This window comes from Varroa jacobsoni, unplaced genomic scaffold (assembly GCF_002532875.2).
Source record: "Varroa jacobsoni isolate VJ856 unplaced genomic scaffold, vjacob_1.0 contig00432, whole genome shotgun sequence".
Lineage (NCBI taxonomy): Eukaryota > Metazoa > Arthropoda > Arachnida > Mesostigmata > Varroidae > Varroa > Varroa jacobsoni.
In genome coordinates this window covers 104,134-127,642 of record NW_019214466.1, presented here as the reverse complement: position 1 = coordinate 127,642, position 23,509 = coordinate 104,134, and the positions used below count along the sequence as shown (strand labels likewise).

At 37.6% G+C, this 23,509-nt stretch overlaps 3 protein-coding genes across 7 annotated transcripts; 1 reads left to right on the top strand and 2 right to left on the bottom strand.

The window, feature by feature from the left end:
• Nucleotides 1-1,332: 1,332 nt before the first annotated feature.
• On the bottom strand, nt 1,333-9,960 carry LOC111271226 (glutamate receptor 2). Of its 4 annotated transcripts, XM_022851901.2 has the most exons (11): nt 9,533-9,960; nt 9,200-9,267; nt 7,700-7,749; nt 7,355-7,531; nt 6,700-6,861; nt 6,020-6,170; nt 4,764-4,978; nt 4,548-4,649; nt 4,077-4,264; nt 2,830-2,921; nt 1,333-1,462 (listed from the first exon to the last, which is right to left on the bottom strand). In XM_022851901.2, exons 3-11 carry the CDS (start codon nt 7,712-7,714, stop codon nt 1,449-1,451), a joined length of 1,116 nt encoding a protein of 371 aa, XP_022707636.1. In that variant the 5' UTR covers nt 7,715-7,749; nt 9,200-9,267; nt 9,533-9,960; the 3' UTR covers nt 1,333-1,448. The 4 variants fall into 4 exon arrangements, with proteins under 4 accessions (XP_022707636.1, XP_022707632.1, XP_022707634.1 ...); XM_022851897.2 differs by lacking the exon at nt 1,333-1,462 and having other exon boundaries at nt 1,540-2,921; nt 9,533-9,942; XM_022851899.2 differs by lacking the exons at nt 1,333-1,462; nt 9,200-9,267; nt 9,533-9,960 and adding an exon at nt 8,964-9,182 and having other exon boundaries at nt 1,540-2,921.
• Nucleotides 9,961-12,068: 2,108 nt separating this feature from the next.
• LOC111271225 (tubulin alpha-2 chain) lies at nt 12,069-16,642 on the top strand. Its single transcript, XM_022851896.2, has 4 exons — nt 12,069-12,425; nt 13,035-13,896; nt 14,633-14,742; nt 15,257-16,642. Exons 1-4 carry the CDS (start codon nt 12,181-12,183, stop codon nt 15,387-15,389), a joined length of 1,350 nt encoding a protein of 449 aa, XP_022707631.1. The 5' UTR covers nt 12,069-12,180; the 3' UTR covers nt 15,390-16,642.
• A 1,102-nt stretch (nt 16,643-17,744) lies between these two features.
• LOC111271224 (large ribosomal subunit protein mL62) lies at nt 17,745-21,721 on the bottom strand. Of its 2 annotated transcripts, none has more exons than XM_022851894.2 (6): nt 21,490-21,721; nt 20,618-20,663; nt 20,072-20,131; nt 18,879-18,961; nt 18,283-18,447; nt 17,745-17,976 (listed from the first exon to the last, which is right to left on the bottom strand). In XM_022851894.2, the coding sequence occupies exons 1-6, from the start codon at nt 21,631-21,633 to the stop codon at nt 17,878-17,880; spliced, it is 597 nt and encodes a 198-aa protein (XP_022707629.1). In that variant the 5' UTR covers nt 21,634-21,721; the 3' UTR covers nt 17,745-17,877. The 2 variants fall into 2 exon arrangements, with proteins under 2 accessions (XP_022707629.1, XP_022707630.1); XM_022851895.2 differs by having other exon boundaries at nt 18,278-18,447; nt 21,490-21,719.
• Between the last annotated feature and the right edge of the window lie 1,788 nt (nt 21,722-23,509).

Below are 23,509 nucleotides of genomic sequence, written 5' to 3'. Positions count from 1 at the left end.
AAATTTTTCACATAGATACTGTTTCTGCTAGTGTAATATCGAGTCTTGTACTCCAAGTATATACATTCCAGTTAAAAGTAGAATGATAAATTTATTTAAAAGTTTCCACGTTTAGATTTAAACGAACGGCTTTTGTTGATAAGCTACAAAACTCATAGCTAAATTGAGGCAAAAGCGACGCTCTACTTAAATTTGGCAACCCGAACTTGGAAATTCTACCATTTTGGGTTTATGGCATTTTATGCCGAGAGCGAATGTGTTCAAATATTAACGATACTCGCAGATTCCTCAAGGCAAGGTATACGCGGCAAGTTTAAGCTAAGTAAAAACTAATATGAACCGAGTCATAGTTTTAGTTTCGATCTAGATGAACTCTACAGGTATATATATATAAATGAAATATTTTTCTATGCAAGCAAAACATGAGTATCTACAAGGGCTATATTATCACTACTTACCGTAACCATAACGGGCCTTTTGAAAAATAGCCTCATGCATTAGGTTAATGATATTCGAGGTTGGCCCAAGGTTGTTCTCGATTCGGAGTGAAGCGGCAGCAGTTTATGGATTTATCGGAAATTCATTTAGTGCCGGGCCTTATTTCTCAGTTGACCTTGCTAAGCCTTGATTTCAGTGCAGACTCTTTTTTAAGATAGAAAAATGGATTCCTCTCGTTATGTAAATAAAGGGTATACGTTAAAGAGGTAACCATCTTCGATGTATCCTGTCTGAATGGAAGCTTAGCTAATAGATCGAAACATGGATTGACAAGCCTTTCCAATACCCCTGGCATCGGCTTATGTCGTGTATAGTATGCTTGCGCTTCATTATCATTTAAAGGAAGCAGATCATAAGACATCCGTTTTGACGTGTTTTTTTTCCTGATAAAACAGAAAAAAATACCAATGAACATTGTGGTCTGAGTAGAAATTATTCATAATCTACAGACGACATGAGAGTATGGACAGCTAATTTCATGTCTTATGTTATCTTTCGCCCAGAATAAAAGGGTGAAACATAATATATATTAGTAAAACGAATTGGATTCATCTGCCTGGTTACCCTTATTCGTAGCTAGTCGTATCATCAAGCCTAGCGCTGTAAACGTGTGTTGATTAACTGTATTTGCAAGCGCATCCTAAACAATGTTCATAACCTTCAACCTTACATTTTTTCAACATTTTGTGTCTCAGACGATGTCAACTTTAGTTAAAATTCTAAACGCCTGACGCAGTTTTCAAACATAATATATATATATATATATATATATATATATATACGGCAGTAATTTAAGTAAAAACAGTAAGTGAAAATAACATTCTATTTCTGGCCTACTTTTTATAGCATATTAAATTGATATGATACTAAAAACTTGAGGGCTTAGCGAGTGAAACAATGAGAATAGACGGAACAAGAATCGCTTACGAACCTGTGAGTTGCGCTACCTGCTAATGAATAAAATCTGAAAACCAGAAAATACCCATACCATAATTTAATTAGGTACCTATCGATGAATTGACTACACGTTCTTGACACAACTGTTGTAGAAATGATTTTCATTGGACGCTATGAATGAATGAATGATTGCAATTCACCTTGTGCTCCTGTCTCCTGTTTTTCCTTTGCCTATAAAGAAGCCCTCTATCAGACGCTGAATCATAAGCTGACAGAGCAGTTGTATCATAGTTTGGCTAAATGCGTCTGCTCTGTGCAAAACGAAAGTGAGGTTCCAGTCTATTAGCGGCTTTTTGTTGGAGTGCGTGCGGTTCATTGTACACACTTAAATCCTCGATCCGTACACAAATAACTTAACCTAACTATTATCATATAAAATCATGATCGACTGGCATATAGTTATAAAAGTGGACGCTAGCAACGCATTGCTTTTGCCTTCTATTGCTCTGAAGCCGTACGGCCAACTTTGAGATTCGGCTAGATCATTTATGTGCTTAGAGTATAATTTCACTGCTAGGCTTAGAAGTGTGATATTTCCGACTGCATTCGATGTTTCTCCAGACAGATCTACTGGATGGACCATCGCCAAAAACAATACCACCCCTCTTCCCCCGATCTTCGTCTAACTATGTGTTGGGTAAGCTTCTCTCACAATAATTGACGTCCGTTACGTTGCCTCTTGTTATTGTCGTTAAAGCTCTTCAAATGACGTTGGGCATTTTATCATAGCATTAGCGGATGTATCGCCGATAGAGTGACACTATTATGTTTGCAAACGTTATTTCGGACTGAGGCATCGGTGTATGAAGTTACAGCCGCTACGATATTTTGCTTTCCCTATGTGAAACTGGGCAGTCGATGTTACCGGGTTTTTCCCTTTGCCTCTTCTGACTGGGTATTATCTGCATGGTGTGCTTCCCGACAAAATAGTTAGGAAAAGCATTAGTCAGTAGTAGAAATATGCACACATCTTTTCCTCCAGTTAATTTCTAACCGAAGGCGCAATTGAAACTGTATTACCATGATAATAAGTAATGAAAAACTTTTCCGATGTCATATTCAGTTGACTATTTGGAAATTGTAAGCTGCGTTCCTTTACTCGACAAGAACAATACAAACATTTAGACTTCTTTCTATTTCGATAGCATGTTTCTATTGACCCGCTGCAATTTGCCCTATATCAATTCGACTATAATCTTCCAATCCATATTATTGTTCCCTTATTTTTTTAAGGTAGACAACCGCGAGAGGCATAATAGTTACACTTGCTTCACCTTTCGACCAACACAAGAAAAATGCTGAAGAGTAAGCCGGACAGCCAGACTAAGAACATGGGTTGAGTTGCTTTAAGATTTAAGGCTCTGACAGGATCACCTGCTTTAGTCATTGCCCTGCATTCATCTAGGCCACCGTACTGTGAGTATAGCCAACGATTTATAAGGCCTTGCTCAACCATCCAACGAATCCTACAATGAAAAAGAGAACGTAGAGAAAAATTGTTAGTGACGATATTCACTAGATACATGGTTTTCTCCGCAATAAGTGTTATATGCACATGTACGATGTATGCCTTACACGCTACAACCTGATGCCCAGCTGGGTAGCGGTCTAATAGTTTGGATTGCTTTCGTCATCGTTGTCACCGATTGAAGTGAGAGCAAAAACGCGTTTAGCGGACTTTGCGGTCAATAGATAGCACAGACCGCACAGATAAAAGGCTTTTGACATCATCATTCGTTTTCATGTCGCAATTAGCCCATCCAATATGATATAATGAGCCGAACGAATTAATTTTTTATGGCCTAAGTCGACATTGTACACGACCACGTGTATTGTCCTATTTTATATTGCATTGTGTGCAACTTTTCAAATTATATTGCTACTGATAACGAAGGCTTTAAAGATTGACCAGACTGACGCAGTTTTCGCCGATTATCTTACCTGTAGACACTTAAACGGAGAAGATTGAGGTAAATAACGAAACGAGATAGTTTCAGTCAACAATGATTTCTAGCCAGGATTAACAAGTTAAATTATTCGAGTCGAAAGGCCCTTGTGCCTTATCGTCTATCTCCTACCGAAAAATGTACAACGTAAATAAACAACACCTAAAACGATGATTTTATTCTGTCTTTAATGAAAACCTTAACCCAGTAGCTTTATCACCCTTTATGCTAAATTAACGGTAATTTTTTTTCGTCCAGTGTTATGGAATGAATTCCTGCAAACTTCTAATTGTCTTAACATTTACAAAAGTGCGCTTGCAAAAGAGTATCCCATAAGCAACACTTTATTTAGCATACAAAAAAAGGTGCCGTAATAAGAAAATCTACCTAATTAAGGGAAAGGATGTGCCACGTATATATCTTTGTTGAAGCTCAGAATCAACATGTTTATTTATATATATATATATATAATATATAAACCATTCGCATTACGAATGATGTGACTGATAATGTCCATAGGCAGAATACGATCGTTTGCTAATTGCCTCTGTATAAGCATTTTTAAAAAAAGCATTTATAAAGCAACACTTTTTTTATGTGCGTAATCAGCCTGTAGGCAAATGAAAAGTACATAAAGCGTGCTTGCAACCAAATATTTAGTAATAATAAAACTACCTTTTGTTGATCGCCGAAGTAATCTGTCGAGGTAAGTTCCTATGAAAGCACATTGCAACTTCATGCGGAAGAAAACCTTCAATAGCAAAATGATAATTCCCAATTGGCATTGCGCGAAGACAAGTACGAGCCACGTGATAACGCATCACAATAACGCTTGACATAATTACCGCTTTACTGCGGATTACCTGCGAATAAAGCATTTCGTCAGATTAGTACTTCGTAGACGTAACGTGTATTAGGTTGACGTAATTTCACTAATAATAATCTTAACGCATCTATCATTGGACGACGAACGCCCCCTATGGAAATCCAATAGTACTGACAAAGTACGAATCACTGATACGATCATTCATCAGACTGTTCGTTTCTATTCAAACCGCTGTGGGATGAAGTCTATGTCTGTGACTTCAGACCTACTAATTCAACGCAACTTTTCAGTGTGTATATATATTCTAACTAAAAACAAACCTGATCCATCGTTGCATCGCTGTACAGTTCTCTTGTCTCTTTAGACGATTGGTATTTCATAACCAAGTTGTACACGTTCAAATAGTCGACTGAGTCTGATGTCTGAAATATTCATAGGACGCAATTTAATTTCTTGCGCAGAGCATACGCAGTATCCGACAATAATCAAGCTGATCAGACAGCGCGGACAACAGGGGACTGGAATGTTCTTCGTACCTTCAGTAATGCCTCGTAAGCGCTTCCTCGCCAGACGAATACTGGCATATCTTTTTTTGCCAGTTGTTTCATTGACTCTATTTTAATTGGATCGGGTTCAATCATCATCGTTGCTTTCATGTGACCAGTATATGCAGTCATAAGTACAATCGTTCCCAGCCACCAAACTTGAAGCAAAACACGCAATGAATCCGTTCGAGGCAGGTGTACAGAACCTGGGAAATTATAGGTATATTATATCATTACGTATTTTATTAAAAACCATTCTCGCTTTTCTGTTGTAATAATTTCGTATCATTCATTATCAGATAAAGCTATTTAATTATTTTCGGATTTAAACTAAAACGTTTGGATCTATGATGCCAAACTAATTCCGGTAACAGGCTCAAAACCATTTCTCCATGAAGTGGTCCGTTTCTGGAGTATTGCCATAAATATTATATTTATTTAACTTTCTACAATTATTTCTATTGTTGCTATTTTGCACGTATAAGTTTCACGTCTAGCCACACTGTTCTGAAGTGCAGTAAGCAAAGATCTTAGCAGCAAACCATGTGGGGGGTTTACTCTCACATTTTCCAAGTAGCCACCGCCCACATGTACCCCTTGGGGTATGTGCGCGTTTTGGTAGAATATTTCTCGCTCTCGTATGCAGTTTTATATCGGCCTTTCCGTCTCATTCGTATTTTGGCGCGTGAATTAACCCGCACACACGAATTTCTCTCTGCAGAGATACTTCTTTGCGTTAATGTATGTATTTTCTGTATTAGTCATGCTTGCATTTTGTAGGTTCAAATCACTTTGTCGCTTCCCGGCTTTTTCACTTCTGTCCGCTTCGGAAAAGTCGGTGCGCCAACAGCTTTGCGTCTCGTACACAAACTGTTCACTACAAAGATCTTCCTGAAAAGTTTTATTGTACGGCCAGATTCGGACGTGCGCCTTTCGCAACAGCGTCCATTTTTACAGGTTTGGAACTCATTTGGTCTACCTAACGTCTACTGTAATTATTTAAGCGTCGGCCTGAAAAACGGGCAAGAGGCTTTATCTTATATTTAGTAATCTCTACATTGTAATCGAAATTGCTAGGCCTTTCAGCGTATGCCCTACTACAAACCCTGTTTTGTTCGTAAGATACAACTGAGCCTATCAAAACATGTTTTATTAGGTGTTGAATAATTACACATAAAAAAAGATAAAGATTATAAAAGACTTCCGGAGCGCTAATATTTCGTTAGCGATAAAATGGTTCTACTTACTTTCAGCAAATACAGCTTTTAGGTATGTCTCTATATAGTGACTGAATCTTCTGAGGTAGTGCTTAAAGACATTCTCGGGGCAAGACACTTTCTCAAAGTAAACGCTTAAAAGAGAAATCCCAATTATTGTAATGGTCAGGGCTAGCCAAACCTGCAAAATATATTTAAGGTGTATTAAACATTATCAAAAAAAAATCAATCATATTACAAAATTTTTAAATAGGAAGTAGTTAATAAATAAAGTCATTGTCTGTTTAGTGGCGACCAGTCAAAGTGGTGACGATTATGTACTATACTATACTGTAGTGATTCAGTGCTATCTGTACTCAGGCAGTAAAGTCGTAAACGATCATGCAATACCTAATACAAAACATGCTATTCAGTATCGCAAGATGTTTATATAAGTCAAAAAAGAATTAAGAGAAACTAAAATGATCCTTTTTCATTCGATGTATGTATTAGTTAGTCTCACTATTGTTATTATTATTAGCGTTGGTAAAACAGAATAGGCCGTATTGATTACGAAAATAGGTAGTATGTAGGTAAACTAAAAAATAAGTTATCTGTGTATCAACTTATTTTTTGATAAATACACCTAGAAAAGAGTAAAGTGCTCGCATGTGCTGTTGGCTATAGAGAAATTTCATATCCTGTCTACAGTACAAAGTATGCCTACTTACCGTCCAGTTAAAGACCATCAGAAATCCGAAAGCATTTACTTGCGTGTAGGTAGGATATCCTGATAGGATTGTTAAGTAGTCTGTTGTGAGCATTGAACTGAAGTCGACCGCCGCAAAACGCTGTTCTGTAAGAGCGATAGGACCCAGAGCAATATCGGTCCTCTGAAATGTAAACCAATAATTATCTTTCAAATGCCTATAAATGTTTGTAGCAGAAGGTCAAAGAAGCTTTTAGACGAAGCCCCAACGTCAAGTAACTTGCTACGAAAAGAGATCATTATCGCAATCGTGCTAATCACAACACATAAAAATAAGCTGGCCGACGTACTCGCACTATCTAAGCGCTTCGGCAGTGTGTGATCAGCCTTTGGCCTGATTTCGACTACTACTATCCGTGCGGCATATAAGATTTCACGTACATGTTTATGGTTGACGAAGTTAGTGTAGCCTTGAGAATAATTATTGTCATACAATTGGCGTGGACAGTGTGTGCAATTCGAAATCAGTGCACATGCTCCCCCCGAGCTCTGGTAGAACCAGCAAGCTAAATAAACAAGGTGCGTAGTAAAAAAGAATTGTAAGCAAAATTATTTTCTAGAAAAAAGAGCGAATTCTTTATAAGCTTTTCCTGAACTCCTAGATGCAAACAACTCACATTGTTATAAAGCATTCCAATCTGCCCAGTCCAATTATCGTGTATTTTCACGCCCCACTCGCCATCTTCGGGTGCCTCCATACTGTATTTGTAATTTAAGGTCTCGGCTAGGGTGTCCGCTAGATTCTGCATAGGTCCCCAGGAAGCAGTTCCGTTTGAGAAAAACCATGGAGGCAACTTAAATCGAACAGGCAGCAGCGTGAAGAGTTGGTAGTAGTACAATCGAACGTTTGGCCATATTTTTGACTATTCGATGGTGGAACTACAGATCGCAAGAAATACTTTCTGCAGACAGATAAAGTATCGCACTCAGCGTCGATTACAGTTGTTTAACGTATTACTTACGTGGGCTGCCGTCATCTTAAGTAAGCCATTTGTCAAAAATTCCGATGCGTCTGAAAGAAAGGCATTATTATTATTAAGTTCAAGACTAACAAATACTGAACAAAACGGAAGGAATCAACCTGGCCAAATATAGCATGTTATTTAATTATTACTGGTTCATTAGTTTATGGCCTTTCCGAATAGATACTGCTGTCAAGCAATATCTCGTACACATACGACCAGAGTTGTTCAGTAACGCCAGCTGGGCTTGAGCGTACTAACCTCAACGACATATATGCGTGCACGAATGAGCATCATTAAAAACTTCCCTATTACGCAAATCAGCGACGCACCAGCAAAAACGTTGCAACGTAAATAAAAAACAATCACTAGAAATGTATGGACAGTAGTTCACCCAGCTTACTGACATTTCTCTTTGCCATATGATATTGTACTTCATTCGTATCAAAGCAAACAGTTGAAAAGTAATAGATCGCAACGTAAATTACCTTGTCTTATTTTACAGGTTCATAAATAATAATAAAGACTAATACCTCTCATTAACCTTATTATTAGGAAGTGATAAAACTGTAATTAGATCTGTAATCTTTTAATATGATGCGTCGATTAAGTGCAGGTCGGGTTAGCGGGCTTACTGCATAAGCTACTAGGAGTAAACCTCGTTCGCCGACAAAAACAACCAATTGCAGTAAAAATCCTTTTCCTTAACGCCTTCCCAGTAAAAATCACTGTTCGACAGGCCACATGCACAGTGTATTGTTACAAAGTAAGCACAGGACAAACTCAAGGCGAAAGGTTCACTATTGAAGGCAACTCACCATCTAAACGCAGCAAATTAACCCCTCATAAAATTCGCCTCAAATTCATATTTGAGCTTACGTCTTGCTTGGATTTTACTATTTAGAATTAGAGCAGTTTATAGCAAAATCATCCAATATGACAATATAATTGTTCGTGACACATCATGCTCGTAGCTCACAATGAAAACCCTTTGCGTAAATTAAATTACATATTTCCAGTAGTTATTAAGAATAAGCCTGTCGTAAAGGAAAATACTTACTAAACCCTACCATATTCCACCTACAACCTGTCTACAGTACGACGACCTTAATCCTCTTTGCCAAGTAGCCAACTGGCCCACACAAATTGTACAAGAAACGTAAATATAGTGCAAACTTAACGAATGATTTGTCTAATGATACAGTGGCCATTTGGTTGAATATTTAACAACGCGTTTACCTTCTCCGCCAGCTAAATAGTTTACCATTGTCATCGCCATACAAATCGCTGCTATAACCAGTCCTTTTTGATCGATGTAGATACCGCAACGCGTTCTGCCTTTTAGTAAATACTGTATAAATAATAAACAATGTACATATAAGCAATATAATACGTATTTAGTTATTATCAAGTTCTGAATGGGTTCTAAGGATTCTTTGGCATACACATTCAGACAAAGCCTTTGCGATAGATTTCGCATCAACTGTACAAACGCTTCACCTGATCATTAGAAAGCTGTTTCGCAAAGTTAATTGTTGATCGGAAATGCCGTCGGTCACACTGCTTCACTGAAACAACAGCACCACAAGTAAACTTGAGAGTGCATTATCCACGTTCCTCTCAAGAAGAGAGCGCACACGTTCATATCTCAAAACGTGGGGGGCGTGCGACAAAGTTCCATTTATCGTTAGTGCCAAAAAGATAGCACAATTCATTAAATATATCGCAAAATTCTGGGTACGGTAGTATAAGTTATGAAGTAACTAGGCTTTCATTCATAATGTATATATTTATAGGTGATCAGAAAACTAATAAATCAGGTATTATACTTACTTTGTCACTACCAATTTAACTGAGTCTGGGCAACAGCCTCTTCACGAACACCTGCAATCGTTCATGCGCCTTCGTCTTACGGCGTTCAACTGCCGCCCTTTCGCCTACTCAGTACATCTATTTCGTCCTTTTTGCCGGCATTACAAATTAAGCAGTCAGCAGCTTTAAACGATGTAGCATCCCTTGTTAATGATTCTGCAGTGTTCGGTCCACAACTTCGCAGCTATCGATCATCAGTGCCGCTAGCCATCGAACTTGGACGCACGAACTCTTCACCAGTTTTGCTTTCAACCTTTTTCTGAGCTATCGACCTTATCCTGCTTCCAAGCGTATCGCTCTGAAATTCTTAGGTCTAGGATCCGACTTATCGTTATCTCTTTTGCGCTTAGCGTCATTCAGCGTTCATTGCCATCACCTGCTTAACACTCGGTGGCCGGTTGAGCAATAAGTTCCCGCCCTTCTTTTTTAAAAGATCAGTTTATCTCCCTTCGCTTGTCGTTTACCATTGATATACCGCTCAAAAGTGATTTTTCTGTTCTGTCAGCATGTTATAGCAATATCGTGTTGCAAGCGCAATTTCAACCCGAAAGAGCTCCTTGACTTTGGATGTACTAGGTGCAAAAAAATGTATTTTCAATACCTATTGTATTATGATTTTCCTCATGGCCAAAATTTAGCTGAAATAGCCTAGAACATTCGCTTTGTGTACGGTGACGGTGGCATCATTCGAAGGACTGCCTGAGAGTGGTGAACCAAACTCGGGAATGGTTATAGAGACCTAAAAGAATGCCCTTCGCTCGATATGACATTTCTGAGTTTGACGACGACCACCTGAAGGTACCTTTGAAAGAAAACAGCTAGCAAGTAAGTCGGGAATCAGCCGAAAAGGTGGGCTGCAGCCACAAAACCGGTGTCAACCACTTCGAGTTCTCTGGATCAATACAAACACTTGAAACGTGGGTTCCTCATGAAGCGTCTAAATCCAACAAGATGGGAGAAAATCGTGAACAATGACTGAGAATAACCTAACATAATAACTAATTGTCACAGTAATAGAAAATACGGTGTGTTCAATATATTAAAAAAGACCGCAGGAACTTCTTATCCAACCTAAATACGTAAAAACGTAGAAAGGGCTTGTACGAAGGGCAGGTGTTGGATTCGTACAAAAATGTACGTTTACCGTGTCTTATAATGATAGAGCGACCACAGAGATTTTTCCGCCTAAAACAGCGAAATATATGAAGGACAGAAAGACGGTCCGTTTCCATGTATATTTCGGCAGGCAGAATTGCTTTTAAACATATATCGTTATCAAGATGTACTCACCCTAATGCAAAACATACCTTTATATAGTGATTTTCAAACGATGGATTCGATATCTGTTAAAAGACTTCAAAAATCTTGTGCGGTCATAATATATTTCTGTTATGGACATTACAATCGCAGCCTTAATATATTAATTATCAATGCTATTTAAGAGGTGAGCATAACAAGCTTAACAACCGCTGTGACGGACTTATATTCTTGGACCTGTTCGACCTGCATTGTGGTTAAACCTGTTATACTGGTGTAAGACCAGTCGCCGAGGCTCCTTCCTCTGTAAGAACACACGGAATCTTTATTATCTAGATTTCAAGAGTAATTTGTTTTATTTGTATAGATAACATCTCTAACTTGCGAGGTCTACAAATATTCGAATTACGGGCGGATCAGCGGGTTGCTTTAGAATACCGTGAGCTACTACAGAACTTGAATAGACTTGGAATAGACGAATAGATCTCTATTACGCGTTACTAGAACAATTTGAGCAAAAATACAATATAGTAGCTGCTGTATGGTTGTTTTTTCAATTATTTAATCAGAACGTATAAAAACATACATTCATATTAGGATACAAAAAAAATCGCTGAGGTACAGATGATAAACCTGTGCGATAGAAATGTGCGATTGTTTGCGAGCCTTTGTTTACCTATTCACCAGCTCAACTGGAAGTCAGGCTGTGGTCCTTGCAACATCATGCCCTTTTCAGTTGGCGAAAAAGAGTGACAAAACTTAAAACAAGAATACGAGATAGCCAAATGGTGCAGCCAGCTACCAACTCCTTCTTATGGCAAACATGCTGTTTCAGTCATTCAGGGTAGAAACACAAGGCACGATTTGAACTCTGTAATACGACCGAGAAACCCAATAAGAGTTCAACAACGCCGTCTTCACTGACTCTCTGCCAATACGCTGACGGATCGACCAGTTCATTTTGGTTACAGTTTTTCCACTGGGTAATAAACTGGTGTGCCTGAATGAACAAAGTAGCGCAGATCCCATGTCAATCAAAAACTAGTCCCACATCTGAATCATATTATGACGCTGTTGATCTGTCATTCGCTCAGACTACAGCATGATATACAATAGATCGCTGGCAGCTGTCAACTACATTGCGGCTGTATAGTGGTACGGCACGTAGAGCTGCTATTCGTTCATTCAGCCAAGCCCATCCGCACGCATGTTAATGTCACGCAAGCTGCATCGGCTGCTTGGCGTTGTCTAGCAGATGACTTCGGTTCGCAGGTCACTGCGCAAGACGCACAGAGAAAAGCAAGCTTATCAAAAAAAAGTCTAGTACCATACGTAAGTGAGCTCCTATCAAGATGAGAGAGATTCTCAACCTTCACATAGGTCAAGCTGGAGTTCAATTGGGCGAGCAGTGTTGGAAACTCTACTGTCTCGAACACGGAATCGGCAATGACGGCACAGGGGTCTACGAGGACAAAAAGCTCCGTGACTCACTGATATCGTTCTTCACTGATACAGGAAGAGACCGATATGTTCCCAGAGCGATTTTTGTCGACACGGATCCCTCAGTTATTGGTGCAATGAGCAAGAAGCCTATCGGGTATGTACAAGTAATGTGATGTGCACAATGGGATACACTACTCAAGCAGCATCAGCGACCTTGGGAAAAAACAATCGATAAATATGTGTCTTTTTTTTCATTTTGTCTTAAAATGAATTTAGTTTATATTAGCAATGTGCCACTGATCAATATCATCTTACGCTCACAAATCACTGACAATTATGGAATACATAACGTTTGTTCACCTGCAATGGTACACGTTTCTCGATATGTTTGTACAGAAATTGATAAGTTTAAAGCCCTCAAAGTTCACGGGGCAAAGATCCTGGATCCGCGAGAGAATTAACGCGCCACGCTGCCCACACCTTATCTATGGAGATTCCTTTTAAACAAAATAACGCTAATTTTACTGGAAGATATTATGGACGCTGTGTTTCTCTCTATTTGGAACAATTAATCCATTCAATTGCGATGGCCAAAGTGTATAAAACGCGGACTCTTATCATGACAACCTTCCGAGCTACTTGAATACGAATATTGAAGTAAGCTATTTTTCCTTGATCAAAAATACGTTCATATACATATATGCGTCCTTGCAGAAACATGCCAATGAATACAATGCCAAATCTGCATGTGATTTGCTTACAGGAAACTTTTTAGCCCTTCGCATTTGATCTCTGGGAAAGAAGATGCTGCAGATGTCTACTCTCGCGGTTACCAATCGGACAATCGCCAGCTTTTAAAAAATACTCTCAATGTATTAAGGCGCGTAACTGAAACTCTAGACTCACTTCAAGGTTTCGTAGTATCACACTCTATCGGAGGCGGTACAGGATCTGGTTTTACGGCTGCCCTTCTACAGCAGCTGCACGAATTTTACGCGAATAAGTGCCGCCTACAGCTGATGATCGCACCTTCTCCAGACTGCAGCGAGGTTGTAGTTGAGCCTTACAACGCTGTGCTTCACGTAGACTCCACGTTCGAAAATGTCGACTGCACGTTTATGGTTGATAATCAAACACTCTTCAAGCTTTGTCGAGACCGGCTAAAGATTAGGAGTCCATCTTATGACAACGCAAATGCTGTCATTTCCCAGGGTTTTTCGTCAATCATGAATTCGGTGGGGCTGGATGGATCCTTGAATGTGGACCTCAGCGAGTTCCAAACAAATCTCGTCCCTTTTGGAAGATTACATTTTACGATGATGAGCTACAGTCCATTCGTTACATCCGGACACCGCGATCTAAGCCGTGAGACGTCCGTCGTGGAGATTACTCGTGACCTCTTTCAGTCAACTAACAGATTCCTAACTTGCGACCCACAGAAGGGCAGTTATATAGCTTGTGGCATCCTCTACCGTGGGGAAGTTTCACTGTGTCATGTGCAGCAAACTCTGTCGAATATACGCGCTCAGAAGACGCTGAGTATTGTTGACTGGAGCCCGGCGGCTTTCAAGCTTGGGGTGAACCCTCGCAAACCATCTGTACTTACCGACAGTGGTTTCACAAAGGTTAGTCAAATCAACAGTTAATTTTAAGGTCAAACACGCATCTAAGCGGCCAGAAACAATGTGTTACAGTAATTTACATATGCTTTGATTTTGTGTATGTAATCGCTTGAGACTTTAGTAGCACTTGGTACACTACCACCTGTTTTTAAATTCTGTGGTTTTCCTACCCAATTTTGATTATTGTAGTTAAATCACTTTCCTTTTTATTGAATTATTATTAATTTATTAAGAGGCTGCACCCAGACGGCGCTTTAGCTGCCTTTATTCTAACGTAACGTTATAACAACTGGCACAACATATACTAAACAAAATTTCATGGGCCGCTAAACGTTATCTGACACACCGTTTGGATTCTTCTCTTATCGTTATTATGATATCATTTGTTGCTATACATGTGAGCGGTATGCCCATTTAAATATTGCGACAAACCGTATCGGTAAAAGGGGCCAGCGTAGTTGCTAGCCAACTGAATTTTTCGTATACTAACTCCAAATTTTAAAACACAAAAATAAAGTTTATAAAAATATTGTTTTTCTGGTAAATTGATTTTAGTCAGTTTGTTCATAATCACACACGTTCATACGATTAACGCAGCTCTGCAAAACGCGTTCTGATTAAATTGTTATCAAAACTGCTACAGATGGGAGAACTTTTTAAAAATTAGATTTGTAGTACATGTGGCGATGCTATTCAAATAAGCATTTTTTTGCGGTATTTATGTTTACTTTGAATTCAGGTACCGCGCTCCGCGTGTATGTTAGCAAACAGCACGGCGCTTGCTTCGGTTTGGAGAAAGGTCACGCGGAAATTTAATCTCCTGTATCGCAAGAAGGCTTTCGTACATTGGTAAGTGTATCTTTCATTTGCCTGAGAATTTAATTCGAGAATGAGTCCTATCTAAATATATTCAGATATGCTTGATAAATAAACGAATGGTATTCATAATCTATAATCAGTCGATAAATTGGAAAAATAAAAATAGTAGTTGTTTTCGTCATTAACTATGTTAGGTTCTATTGGATATGCAGGATTATACCGCTCATGACTTAATAAATCAATTAATTTTTCAAAAACTCAACGAACGAAGACATTAAAAATAAGTTGGTTTATTATTATTTTAACACTATTTTAAACTTTTAGTTTTGCTAGTGTCTCATGGGAAGTTTAGAAAAGCTAGATGGGACCGATCAATTTTGGTCGTATTTTTGCCGTATCAACTTGCAAATCTTGCTTGGCAAATCCAGGAAGTTTCTAAGAATTATTTAGTTTATAAGAATATTTAGTACATGTCCTAAAAATTGATTCAAAACTAAACTCGGGGCGAAAACACGTCAATATAAATGACTGTTCAAATTTACAGGTATTATAATGAGGGACTTGAAGAAAATGAATTCAAGTCAGCTTATGACAACGTTGTCGACATGCAAAAAGAATATGCGGATCTCGAAAGTAGCCAGATTGAGCACAATGCTTCACGATCAGACGGACTATAGAAAATGTCCCATATAAATGTTCTGCTACATTGACCAGCTTTCTGGTTGTTGGTGGTTGTAAAGCAAATCTACCTCTGAACAACGTTCAGAAGCAGTTCTTTAATAAACACTGTGGCTCGCAAGTATTTTTTGCTCATGGCCAAAATGTTTGATAGGAGTAATATAGGTAATTATGATTAACACGCCGTTGATTATATGTACATAGTTATTGTCTGTGATACGTTTTAGCGATTTCATTAATTTAAATATGATTTTAACAAGTTATTACTTTTTTATTTCTACTGATATATCCGATACAGTAACGGTTTGTAATAGTATTTTTTTATTTACTTTTACGTGACCTATGCTTGATTAGAGCGTTCTAAACGAAGCCTACCTTTATTACATTTCTACCCTATACCTAATATATATCTAATGACCTGTTAAATGGTATCGGTTTTAGAATTCGATGCGCTTTTGCCTACTATTATGGTTATATCTGCATACGTGAAAATTATGTTCGGTAGTCATTGGCCAACGTGTTAATACCCGAGACAATCGCTGTAGACCTACAGCTTCTCTACGAAGTATCTGGAAACCGTATTTTTATGTCGCAATATAAACGAAGATGTTTGGATCTACTACTCCGTTGTGCTATTAATGTCTAGTAAGTAATATCTAAGATAGTTCGCAGTGGGAAGTGGTCGAAATTCCACAGGTTAGATCTGGTGTATGTGACACGTTAAAAGTGCGAAGAATGCTTCCAAACAAGCTCATCCAAACGGATAGCCAGGTTTGGTAAAAAAAAACCCAATAATCGCGTTATCGCAAAAAATTATGTTCTGAAGTACATGACTTGCTTAAAGAACGATTTATTTCAGAGCGTTTCACTCAGGTATATATATACCTGAATGTATATATAGATTATATACATCTATATATATATATAGATTATATACATCTATATATATATATAGATTATATACATCTATATATATATATATATAGATTATATATATCTATATATATATTTAGATTATATACATCTATATATAATGTAAAAAAAATTCCTATAATTGTAGTCGAGATGTTGCCTCAGCCTTTTTTAAAACAAGATTGTCATCGTAGTACATATTACCTTTAATCAAATACAAACAACGTTTTCAAATCCATAGCTTAACTCAAACTGAAGCAATTCGAGAACCACTTTCGGAAAATCTGCACCACAAAACTGACCAGCTCTAATAATATGCGCATTAAATTTTCAATAACCATCTGTATGTTTCTTCTTTTTCCCAATACTTGCAATTAATCGATATATCAGTAGTTAGGACGTACAAAACACAATGCTAAATAGGCTAAGTTATGTCTGAGTTGTTGCTTCAATTAGTATTTCATGAATGGGCTTATGTATATGTCCTCGCCTTCCTATCGCAATGAATGCGTCTTTGCCGGCACATAAAACTAAAATTGATGGGAAGAGCGCAAAAAGCCAATGAAAACCCTTAAAAATTCTGTGAAACTGGATCAAATTGCCATTTAACTACATTAGTGTATTGATAGCAACCAGTGCGAAACGTTAACTTGTTGAGTAATACCTATAAAAGAAGTGCCTGTGATTATTTCGGCCTTGACGAGTAGAGTTGACTGTAATTTCAGTGTAATCCGCTGAAAGCATCAACATAAATTTGTTAAATGATGATTTCGAAATTTGATTTCATGAAGAGGTTCGTCCAATAGTCAGACGTTATTACTTCAATGTAAGAATACTACAACCAAGCAGGTTTTTTATAGTATATCTTTTTTTTTTACAAAAAGGAATAACCTATTTTTACTGACTTATCCTAATAATAATAATAATAATAATAAATAACGTGACTTTAATACAAATATTGACAGAGATGGAACACTTTTATATGAACATTTAAAAACCTGCTCTAGGAACAAACGTATCTCAGATTTAGCTACCGAGCGGTAGTACTCTGTCCACAGCGTATTCTATACGTTGCGCCAGCCTGGTATCGATAGGGTTCGATTCGCGCTTGGGGTCAAAGAGATTTTGCAATTGGCACCGATCATCACGTGTAAGCGAAATAAGGTAGTGGCGACGGGCGTATCCACCGCAACAATAATATGTCTTGCGCGACTCTCCATCCAGAAGGGGCACAAGCATTTTAGGTTCTTATCCCTCAGATACAACAGACCGCACAGTTAGCAACCGATGTAAAGGAACATGACATAATATTTCATTGCTCGAGACCGTTAGTCGCGGATTAAAAAAATATTTAGCCACAGCAGCCATTGGTCTTTATTAGCACGCAAAGCGGAAGTGCTGACTTGGTTTAAGATAACGATAACGGTACAAAGAAAAAGAACTTCTTGAGCGTAATAAAAATCTTACTTTTAGTAATTTTACTATGTGAAATACGGTAAAATATACATTTTCACATACTGTTTAAGCTAAAATATGACTACAACTATCATTTTGTGTAATGAAGTTTAAGCAATGTCATAGTGTGTTCAAAAGCCATGATCGGCTTGACTGTTTCGGCGATTTTGGCTTTTGATCCGTTTCTGTCGGAGGCGAATGGCAGCTGCGCGGTCCAGTCTATAAAAAATCAAAATCAAATGTAACCTACTATTTAAAGATTGCACATGAATTAAGTATTTAAAAATGTAACTCTGTAATGAAAACTCAAGTAGAAATTTTAAAAAATGTTATCAAGGCGCTTCGAATCTGTATATCTTTAGCGCTTCGAATATATTTAGTGGACAATCATTTTCAATGCATATAATTCTCTATATTTACCGCGCTCTGTACTGGATGACTTTTCTACAAAAATGACGTACGTGCATAATTAGTTCGTCAATGTTGGTTTCAAGGCCAAAAGTCCGAAACCTATATATACCTTGCCTTGAGCATTTGTCGTGTCTCCTGGCTGACCTCTGGCGGAGGTTTACATGCTTCGAACACCATCGTCCGAATGCGATCCACACAATCAGCCGTATTAAGGATCTGCTTTCGAGTGCGGTCTGAACTAATAACAAAAAATCCATCCTTCGTAATGGAGCTGGCACACTATAAAGTACATATCACAAACGCCATCGTTAATACATAGAGGTTAGAACATGATAAAACATCACGCGGTTATAGCACAAAAATACCTTTACTAAATAATTATGAATAGCTATGTTTTTTGTCGCTATCGTTTTCATATATCACACAATTAACAATATGGGCTGACTTAAAAAATTATATATAGGTCTCAATTAAGGTATGCTATTTTGACGTATAGCATGCATTTGTATAAAAGATAATATCTACAGCAGAAAATACTATCCAAGGCTTAATAGCAAAAGCTCTCCCAGCTGAAACGATTTTATATCGCACTACATTTAATTGATATTAAACATGAAAATAAATAAGCGGCCCTCTAATATCTATTCGTTGTCGGCGCGGCAACAAAATATTTATCGATCATATTGCTAACAAAAGAACGTAATTCATACTTGGGTTTTGAGCCTTTTTTTCGCGTTATTAGGAATCCACGTCGCCGAATCGATATGGAACCGTATGTGCACTTTAGAGTTTGCTGAAATGATGTGGATATTCATTAATTGATCATACTATTCACCTGAAAGCCACTTACGCTATTTTTTTGCGGTAGGGTTGTTAACATAAATAGAGCGTTAATTAACATAAAAATTCAAACCCCCCTTCTTCCCCCTTTCTTGCACGGTTATATTTTTATGTTCCACTTGCTACTTATTCTTCAACCTTTTGTTTACACAACTGACCTAGAAAGGTCAGGTTGTTCGGTCCATTCTTGAGCTTGTTTACGTTCACCTTATTTTTCTTCAAACGACGTGAAAAGTTATCTTCCCATTTCTTTCAGAACTTTTTATCTTGACTCTAGCAATGGTGCAGCTTCATTAGATTTTTCAAATGCTCAGAAGCGCGAAATTGCCATTATGTAATACTGGATGGTTCGAAGCGCTTTACCCTCCATTAGCTGCTCTAGGGATATCCTAAATGTCTTATATTTTATATTCGGTACTGCCTTAGTTCCAAATTACTTTAGACGGTTGACATTCATCAGAATGAAACGAAGCGTATTTGCGTCCAACTTTGAATATCAAAACCTCAGGCATCGCTTAGTTTAATAAGCAAGCACATAATCACTGCACGATGATAAAGATATGGGCACCCTAAATAGCATCTCGTTTCATCTGTCGCGGCGGCTCTAATCGCAAATCATAGAGCTCGTTCACCAGAAGCAGACTAACCATAGCAACAAGGTTGTAATACAACGTTATAATAGTTCAGTCTATGAGGTATTTATGAAGAATTAGTACCCCAAAATTTGTAGTACATTTACATCTATGAAAAAAACGGTACATCTATAGATCTTTTTTTCAAAGCGTTCAAAAATAGTTATCAAAAAATCAAAAAAGTATCGATACTTTTTACGTAGAGTATTATCAATACGATAGCATTACTAGTATTTGCTCAAAAAGATGTTAATAAAGACTGTCGGCGGCAAAACACATATATAAGATTTTAGTAAAAGAACGATCTATATATGCTTCACTTGCTTTAGAACATTTATCATGCAAATATATTCGAAGCACACAAATTACGATAAGTAGTATTTTTTTTAATAAATTCAGTTTAAATCACAATGATACGATGAATAACTTACTTGTATTTACATGTTGACCTCCTGGACCGCTACTTCTCGAGTAGGTAACACTCAGCTCTTCTGTAAAATATTAGCAAATTATGGTTAACATAATACAAATAGCATTGCAATATGTTCGGATTTTAATTGGAGCACGTGTGTTGGATATGTTGAACGTCCAGCGATCTACTATCTCTTATTTTTGTGACCATGTACACTGTCAAATATTACAGATAATAAGCTGAGTTCAAAGGGTATCAAGTGCTGAATGCATTACCGAGGTTTTTCAATTCGGTATATAGGGTAGTCCTATATTATCGAATGAAATACTTGTAATATCAAGCTACAAGTATTTCAATATTGGAACCTCTGTAACTAGTCAAAAAATACTAAATCATTTAAAATGACCATAAGTATGTATCAGGCCAAAGTTAGGTCATAATTCAAAACATTTTTTCCTATGTAAGAAGACGAAATCATAGATTGCAGGAAATGCCATCATGTTGAAGAAGGGCTTCGGAGGCATCAATCGCATGCGAACACATGTTTGACTAAGATACTACTTACTCATAGGAATAAAGCCGCTGAATGTAGATTCTGTTGACTGGGGGGGCTGAAAATGTGAGTCAATGTAAATTTGAGAATTTTACCTATGAATTATCCAAGCTTTCGAGACATCTGCCACATACAACAGTTCGATGATAAAAGTCGTAATTACAGCATATTCATCAGTTACATTTAAAATCCTTTTTTGAAGAAGTACCTATTGCATATTCTAGTCCATCGGGTGAATGGTTCAACTGAGCCACTTCAACATTTTGAACCATAGCCTTTTATTTTTTATAACGTATTAATGCTTGCAACGAATAGTTTTAATACATCTTGCTCGAAAAAAATAATGATGACTAATAAACATTAAGAATACACAAATAAAATGATGAGGTAACAGAATACTCTGACATCCTTATATGATTCCAGTACACCTTGTTGCTCGTCGTACTAACAACACGAAGCTTCGTGCACTTCATAAATGTTACGAAATTACTCGTTATAAAATGGTTTGCATATAGTGAAATTATTATAAACCAATTTAATTATTAATTTATGATATTACCATTGTCGTTTAATTTTGGCTTTATCCGTACTTAAGCATAAGGCACTGTATTTGATGTTGAAGCCATTCATGCTATTTCTATCGTAATGACTCTTTTATTAGTTACTATTCTAATTCGCTGCTGAACCATTCAATGCCGTAATGCTTATTCCATTGTTACATTTATGTAAGATGTGCAGCAGTCGTATTCAAGGTGCTCAAGTAAACAAATGTTGCCTAAAAATTGATATTAACTTCTCAACTCAGCCTTGGGTTTACTTCATCCTCCACGAAATGATTAGTCTGCGTAAATCTTTATGCTTAATTGCAGATGATCATTTTTTACCTGAGGGGAATCTGCTATAGCTTCGGGTCCCGCACCGTATAGGTTCTCAATATTAAGCGGTGACTTGAAGGAAGCTTCACGAACGCCAGTTAAACTAGTTCGTTTAAATAATACACCTAAAACGTGCCTTAGACAATGGGCCATGTTTGCCCCTTTGTGTCTTGTTTCGTTGGGGCTCAGTAACTCTGCGCGCACAACAGTTGCACTTCTGCCAAGCGAATTTCGAATATGCGGTGTGCTTACGGCACACGGCAGTGATTTGGCGCGTCTGTGGGACGGGCGGGCAACATGAATACCCTCCGTTCCAGCATAAGTTTGTATTTTGTATCTGAAAGTCTGTGTCTTCGGCCACTCCTTAGCACCTGCTGAAGCGATTCAAACTGCTTGCTTGAAATGTTTATTGCGTGACACTAATAGTACCAAACTGTACCACATTTGCCATGTTAGTTTTCCTGTATTTTAGGCTCATGATAATAAAACTTCACAGGCATAAGCTTTTTTTCGGGGTAGCATCTTCTCGTCAAGTAAAGCCTGACTTAACTGTTAAAGTTGTTATTGAGACTTTCTTTATATATATACATATATGTGCAAAACCCATTAGCCTTATTTTCATAACGTATAATATATAAATAAATTAGTATAGAAGGTCTTAAAAAGAAGCATTTCGATTATTTTTACTGGGTAGTCCTGGCTTAAAAAAAGGCTGGTGTCAAAAGTCTGTGAATATTTATGTTTGCTCTCATAAAAAATAAACCATTGTGAATTGATGGTCGACTGCGATATACGCTTGGAGCTGGCAGCCGTCTGAGGACGTATAAAGCCGCCCTTTACGCCTATGTATGATACGATTCTTTACTAGTATTCAGTAAACACCCTAAGCGCTAATGGAATTAATATCATACTTGTCCGGAGATGTTGTTAAAATTTCCTCCTAATCTTAACGCATGAAGCCTTACAATAGTCGAAATTAACTTGAAGAAGTGATATTACCGAATACAATGAAGGCAAAAGAAAGTTTCTATGGAAAGAGTTCTGCCAAAAAGCGAATTCGTAAACCCAAACATAACTGAGTACAACCTATGGTGAAGTAGTTAAATGGTTGATGTATTGTTCCTATTAGACCAACGTCCATTGGCAACGAACTTCACCAGTGATAGAATCGATGGAAGTAATTTTCATTTTTTTCCTATCCAAACATTTTTTGGATATAATCAGCCCTCTTGTTTTCATCGTAAAGTTTTCCTTACGATCCTTATCGAACTTAATCTTATGATAATAATAATCTCAATCGTTGCAATAAGCTCTGCGAGTGTCCAACAACGTCTCTGGCAGACAAATTTAACATATCATTTGAAAAATCAAAAAGAGGTTATCTCAAAGATGTACATGGCTATATTTTTTTTGGCATTAAGTTTTGTGGCGCACACATATGTCTAAGAATTACTTTATTTAGAACAAAAAGAGATATACCGAGAGTCAAAACTTCGGTTACAACTAATTATGAAAAGAGAAAGACGACAAAGCAACTATAAATGAGATTAAGTATCCGTCCATTCAATTAAATAGATGGTCTTAGCAAGGATAGAATAATGGTTAGGCAAAGGAAATGGGACCTTTGCAGAGGGGCTGCAGAAGCTCAGCGAACCATGCTCCAATAGCTTATTTTATACGCAACTGGCGCAAACGTGTCCTTAGAACCACGGGCGAGGTTAATGATACATTCAAATATTAACGTTCATCTTCGTTTTTGCTTCTACATACACCTGCGTTTGCAAAATGTGTTATTCGCTTGAATCAGCCTTGAATGTATATATATATATACACATTGTTTCCTTTTTTGGGTTGGGTAATAAATTCTCGCGTTTTTTTCCTTTTCGTTTTCCTACTTTCCTCAGTTATTTCCATGCTCTGTCAGCCTGTTTTAACGGTACTACGCTGCCGAAATAGCCTGAGATGTTAAGTAGGAGCCCTATCGCTTGGAAGACTGTTCCAAAGTAGTTTGCCAAGTTGAAAAGCGTAT

Coding starts and splice junctions, on each gene's coding strand:
- LOC111271226 (XM_022851897.2), bottom strand. Junction 6,171..6,699: donor TGATGGTCTTTAACTGGACG/GTAAGTAGGCAT, acceptor TATATTTTGCAG/GTTTGGCTAGCCCTGACCAT. Junction 2,922..4,076: donor ACTTCGGCGATCAACAAAAG/GTAGTTTTATTA, acceptor TTTTCATTGTAG/GATTCGTTGGATGGTTGAGC.
- LOC111271225 (XM_022851896.2), top strand. CDS start 12,181: ATGAGAGAGATTCTCAACCTTCACATAGGTCAAGCTGGAGTTCAATTG. Junction 13,897..14,632: donor CCGACAGTGGTTTCACAAAG/GTTAGTCAAATC, acceptor CTTTGAATTCAG/GTACCGCGCTCCGCGTGTAT. Junction 14,743..15,256: donor AAGAAGGCTTTCGTACATTG/GTAAGTGTATCT, acceptor TCAAATTTACAG/GTATTATAATGAGGGACTTG.
- LOC111271224 (XM_022851894.2), bottom strand. CDS start 21,633: ATGGCCCATTGTCTAAGGCACGTTTTAGGTGTATTATTTAAACGAACT. Junction 20,132..20,617: donor CAGCGGCTTTATTCCTATGA/GTAAGTAGTATC, acceptor AATATTTTACAG/AAGAGCTGAGTGTTACCTAC. Junction 18,962..20,071: donor AGGTCAACATGTAAATACAA/GTAAGTTATTCA, acceptor ACATCATTTCAG/CAAACTCTAAAGTGCACATA.